Here is a 6,000-nt window from a genome sequence, read left to right as displayed (position 1 = left end):
GGCCGGCCTAGAATTGCAGCCTAGGATCCGACGGTGTAAGTCAATTACACCTGTCGGATCTAAGGGCTATCTATGCGTAACTGATTCTATATATCAGCCGCATAGATACGACAAACGTATTAGGAGATACGCCGTCGTATGTCTTTTGTGAATCTGGCCCTAAAGGAATAGGATAGAATAAAAAGGGAATAGAAAGAATACATAGAAATCTGAATAGAACAAAAAGAAAAGATTAAAATAGAACAACCAACAGAATAAAATGTAATAGAAGGAATATAATCATTTTCCAATAGAATTAGAATTGATTTGAATTTTCAGAATTCGGTCGAATTGAGTTTGAATAAATGTAATGAATTCCAAAAACGAGTTAAATAAATGTAAGTAATTTATGTAAATAAGGAAACAAAACAAATGTTTCGTTCTGCGCATGTGTGTTATAATAATGAGATATGGTTGGGGACAGTTTGGGATGGGGGGGGGCTGAGATCTTCAGGTCCAGTGTACTTCTGATCCAGAACTCCAGGGACATTTCCAGGGACATTGCTGTGTTATGCTGTAGTTGGCACAGTTCGGGATGGGGGAGGGACTGATATCCGGGTGTACTGGAGACACATGAACCATTTGTAAGGACACAGACATGGCCCGGTGCCCGCAGGTACAACACGTGTACTGTACAGAGAGGGGTGTGAACAACATGAACCGCCCCCGCCGCCACTAAGTGAGCTGTCAAACTGGAAGAGGGCGGTGCTAGAGGGACAGACCCGCCCCCTCCGCTCTCCTCCCAACCCCCTCCCCGGCAGCTGCGGCAGTCAGTCCGGGCGCCGGCTAGTGACGTCAGTGCCTAGCGCCGAATGTTTACGTGGAGATGGGAGAGAGCTGTGGCCGCTAACCGTGCAGTGTTCTTGTGTGTGCAGGAGGCATGGACGAGGAGGACCAGGAGAGGAGGAGGAAGCTGGAGGCCGGCAAAGCCAAGGTGAGGGCTGCATCCCTGTGTGTGTGACTGAGGGTGTCACCTGTCACAATGGGTGTCACTGACTGCATGGGGTGTGAGGTGTGCACTGGCACCTGTGTGTGTGATCCATGCATGTCACCTGTGTGTATAATATATCCCTGTCATCTGTATTGTATAATGTTATGTACCTGTCCCTGTGTGTGTATATATTATATACATGTCATCTGTCACCTGTGTGTATAATATATCCCTGTCATCTGTATTGTATAATGTTACATACATGTCACCTGTGTGTGTGTATAATATTATATACATGTCACCTGTGTGTATAATAATATATACATGTCATCTGTCACCTGTGTGTATAATAATATATACATGTCATCTGTCACCTGTGTGTGTATAATAATATATACATGTCATCTGTCACCTGTGTGTATAATAATATATACATGTCATCTGTCACCTGTGTGTATAATAATAATAATAATAATAATAATATACATGTCATCTATATTGTATAATATTAGATACATGTCACATGTATTATATACCATTATATCCATGTCATCTGTATAATAATAATAATATTAATAATAGTATGTCCCTGTCATCTGTATTATATAATGTTATATAACTGTCACCTCTGACCTGTGTATAACATTATATACATGTCACTTGTGTGTATGATATTATATTCCTGTCATCTGTCACATAGAATAACAAATAAAGAATTAGAACACAAAATAAAAGAATAGAGTAAAACGGAACAAAATAGAATAGAATGCAAAAGAATAGAATAGAAAAATTCTAACAATATAACCATCTTCTGAAATTCTAATAGAATAAAAAAGAAAAGAAGGTCCAATTGAGTTCAAATAAATGTAACAAATTCCAAAAACAAATTAAATTTAACAATCCCAACTATCCCTGTCATCTGTATTATATAATATTGGATACCTGTCACCTGTGTGTATAATATTATATACATGTCACATGTATTATATCTCTGTCATCTGTGATTATATAATATTTTGTTTATGTGTCATCTGTTGCATGTGTGTATAATATTATATACATGTCACCTGTATTATATAATATTATATATGTGTCATCTGTTGCATGTGTGTATAATATTATATACATGTCACCTGTATTATATAATATTATATATGTGTCATCTGTGTGTGTGTATATTATATCCCTGTCATCTGTATTATATAATAGCATATCCCTGTCACCTGTGTGTATGATATTATATTTCTGTCATCTGTCACATAAAATAAAAAATTGATAGAATAAAAAAATAAAAGAATTGAATAAAAAAGAGCAAAACGGAACAAAAAAGAATATAATATAAAATAAAAGAACATAATATGATAAAATACAATAAAAAAGGAATGGAATAGAAAAAATCGAAACAATTTAACCATCTTCCGAAATTCTAATAGAATACAAAAGAAAAGAAAGGATTAGAACAGAAAAAAAAACAATAGAATTGATTAGAATTTTCCAAATTTGGTCGAATTGTGTTCAAATAAATGTAACAAATTCCAAAAACGAATTTATGTTAAAGCGGATGTGCCATGGGGAAAAAATATTAAAAGCCAGCAGCTACAAATACTGCAGATGCTGACTTTTAATATTAGGACACTTACCTGTCCTGGAGTCCAGCGCCGATCGCAGCAGAGGACGAGCGATCGCTCGTCTCTCTGCTGCTCCCCCCGCCATCCACGCTGAGGGAACCAGGAAGTGAAGCGCTGCGGCTTCACTGCCCGGTTCCCTACGGTGCATGCGCGAGCCGCGCCCGCCGATTGGCTCCCGCTGTATGCTGGGAGCCGAGTGTTCCCAGCACACAACGGAGGGGCGACGGAATGTGACGGAATGCCCGTCTTTTGCCCGTGAATGCCGGGCCGGAAGTGGGTGCAAATACCTGTCTTTAGACAGGTATCTGCACCCCCCTCCCCCCTGAAAGGTGTCAAATGTGACACCGGAGGGGGGGAGGGTTCCGATCAGCGGGACTCCACTTTAGGGTGGAGAACCGCTTTAATAAATAAACAAAAAAACTATCCCTGTCATCTGTATTATATAATATTAGATACCTGTAACCTGTGTGTATAATATTATATACATGTCACCAGAGGCGTATCTGGTGAAAATGGCGCCTATGGCAAGCACTGAAACTGCGCCCCTGTCAAAACATTTGAAACCTTTCAGATAACCAGGGACAGGGAGGGACGCAGTGCGACGAGGACAGAGAGGGACACTGGGGACCACTGGCGGCTGGTGCTGAATTTTTTTTTTTGGGGAGGGGGCGCAAACAAACTGAAGAAAAAAAATCAATTGCTGCCACTGTGCCCATCAAAAGCAGCCACTGTGCCATCAATGGGCAGTCATAGGCCGTCATGGGGGCACCTGTCACTCCCCTTCCCAGGCCAAGTAGCAATATTAGCAATTGCTGTGCCGGCGGCGCGCTTCAGCAGGCCGGCCGCGATGCTGGGAGCTACATTAGTGTGGGAGGTGGCCGCAGGAGGACGGGTGGGGGTTTTTCCGTGCAGGGGGTAGCCTTTTGCCGCCCCCCTCCCCATGGCGCCCATGGCACTTGCCATGGCTGCCATACCCTAGATACGCCACTGCATGTCACATGTATTATATAATAGTATATCCCTGTCGTCTGTCACCTGTCACTCGTGTGTAGGATTATATTCCTGTCATCTGTCGCATGTGTTTGTGTATTATTATATGGATGTGGTGTGTGTGTGTGTGTGTGTGTGTGTGTGTATATATGTGTAATATATATATATATATTACACACACAATCAAATGCATGTTATCTATGTGTATAATATTAGATACTAGAGCTGCACGATTCTGGGAAAAATGAGAATCGCAATTTTTTTTGCTTAGAATAAAAATCACGATTCTAGTGGCGTAACATCATCTTTCACATTATACCCAAAAATTGGGCAAACTTTATTATTATTATTATTTTTTTATTAAAGCGGAGTTCCGGCCACAATTTCACTTTTTAAATATAAATACCCCTGTAATACACAAGCTTAATGTATTCTAGTAAAGTTAGTCTGTAAACTAAGGTCCGTTTTGTTAGGTTGTTACAGCATTTAGACACTTTATAAAATAGAAATTGACTGGGGCCATCTTAAGTGTGGGCATCATGAAGCCAGACTGTATGACTTCCTGGATTTCAGCCTTGCAGATCTCGCACATGCTCAGTGCTGCACAAGTAGTGTCAGATCAGGTTTCAGCACCTGTGCTGTCCAAGTCACATGATTCTTTGAGACTGGGGAGTGCACAGACTCCTGGAAAGTTACACCCACTACATTCCCAGGAGTCTGTGCGGTGTAGGTTAGGAAGCATTAAGCACCTAGGTGCAGGAAGTGGGAAGATTAACTATTCTGCCTAGCAACAACACTTTGAAGGCATCTAAAAAAAAAAAAAAATCGTAAAGGACTAATGACATTTTTTTAAAACTACTGATGTAATGTTATATTTATGGGTGGAACTCCACTTTAATTAAAGTGTATTTTTATTCCCCCAAAAAATTGCATTTGAAAGACCACTGCACAAATACAGTGTGACATAAAATATTGCAACGACCGCCATTTTAGTCTCTAGTGGCTCTGCTGAAAAAAATATATATAATATTTGGGGGTTCCAAGTATTGTTCTAGCAAAAAAAATAATGATTTTATTTTGAAACCAACAAATGTCAGAAAAAGGTTTAGTCTTTTAAGTGGGTAAACTTCCCTCATTTACAGACCAACGTTCATTCCTTTTAATCTATAGAACAAAAGTTAACAATGTTTATAGTTGGGTCAGCAGCTGAGAAATGTTGTGAAACTTGGCAGACTGCCTGTGGTGTTGTTGTGTTTTTTTTTTTTTGACAGCTGTCAGCTTGAGCAGGGAACTCTGCATAGAATCCGGAAATTGCTTTGTAAAGATCGCCAGGAGAGGGGGGGTTTCGGGGAGAGAATTGCGATCCTCATTCTTAACAATCGTGCAGCTCTATTAGGTCCCTTTCATCTGTCCCTTACAGTGCCTTGAAAAAGTATTTATACCCCTTGAAATCTTTCACATTTTCTCATGTTGCAACCAAAAACGTAAATGTATTTTATTGGGATTTTATGTGATAGACCAACACAAAGTGGCACAAAATTGTGAAGTGGAAGGAAAAATTATAAATGGTTTTACATTTTATTTTTTTATTTTTTTTAAATATGTGAAAAGTGTGGCATTCATTTGTATTCAGCTCTCATTTACTCTGATACCCCTAACTAAAATCTAGTGGAACCAATTGCCTTCAGAAAACACTGAATTAGAAAATAGCTGGAGTGTTGTGAGTACATCGGTTTCTCCAGAGAGAGAGAGAGAGAGAGAATCAGTAGACATGGAGGTTCCGGTATCTGTAGTGTGTTTGTTTTGAAGAACAGACAATGAAGAAACTTTACTTCACGGACTGTCATTTTATATCCGTATACATTGGAATCTGGTTGCCATCCTTGGTAGAATATACAACAGGGAGGATTCCTACATCTACTCCTCCTGTGTCCCGCCGGGTGAATGGAAAAAAATAGAACATCTGCATGTATACCCAGCTTTAGTCTGTATCTGTGTTTACGTGTATCATTGTGTTGATTGCACTGTGTGTGTCATTTCATGTACTTTGTGATAGAACTTCTGGAAAAACTGATTGTTGGGAGACCCTTAGAGCCCATTCACACTGGGGCGGCACGACTTGGCGACTCGTCAAGGCGACCTGAAGATGACTTAGGAGGCGACTTGCAAAATGACTTCTGTATAGAAGTCAATGCGAGTCGCCCCCAAAGTCGTACAAGAAACTTTTTCTTATTTGTAGCGACTTTTAGAACGGTTCTATTGAACAGAGCGGGACGCCACTTGTCAGGCGGCTGTCGCCCCTGTGTGAATGGGCTCCTAAACTGGTGTGTTAAGAAGTAAACGATTACAACTTCCAAGGTTCCTTAGTTAGTCCGAGGTTTGGTTAAAGCGGTGGTTTACCCTATTAACACT

The 6,000-nt window shown here is 40.2% G+C and overlaps 1 protein-coding gene across 11 annotated transcripts in view; it reads left to right on the top strand.

Moving 5' to 3' along the window:
* The first annotated feature begins 827 nt into the window (after positions 1 to 827).
* Positions 828 to 6,000, top strand: part of AKAP9 (A-kinase anchoring protein 9) — a 359,842-nt gene continuing 354,669 nt past the window's right edge. For all 11 annotated transcript variants that reach the window (XM_040352376.1, XM_040352374.1, XM_040352375.1 and 8 more), the window contains exon 1: positions 828 to 973. In XM_040352376.1, coding sequence (XP_040208310.1) covers positions 920 to 973 — 54 coding nt within the window. In that variant the 5' untranslated portion in view covers positions 828 to 919. The remainder of the gene's footprint in view (positions 974 to 6,000) is intronic.

The sequence above is a fragment of the Rana temporaria genome, chromosome 5, assembly GCF_905171775.1.
Source record: "Rana temporaria chromosome 5, aRanTem1.1, whole genome shotgun sequence".
Taxonomy (NCBI): Eukaryota; Metazoa; Chordata; class Amphibia; order Anura; family Ranidae; genus Rana; species Rana temporaria.
The sequence above is the reverse complement of the archived record's forward strand: the minus strand, read 5'-3'. Positions and strand labels throughout refer to the sequence as shown.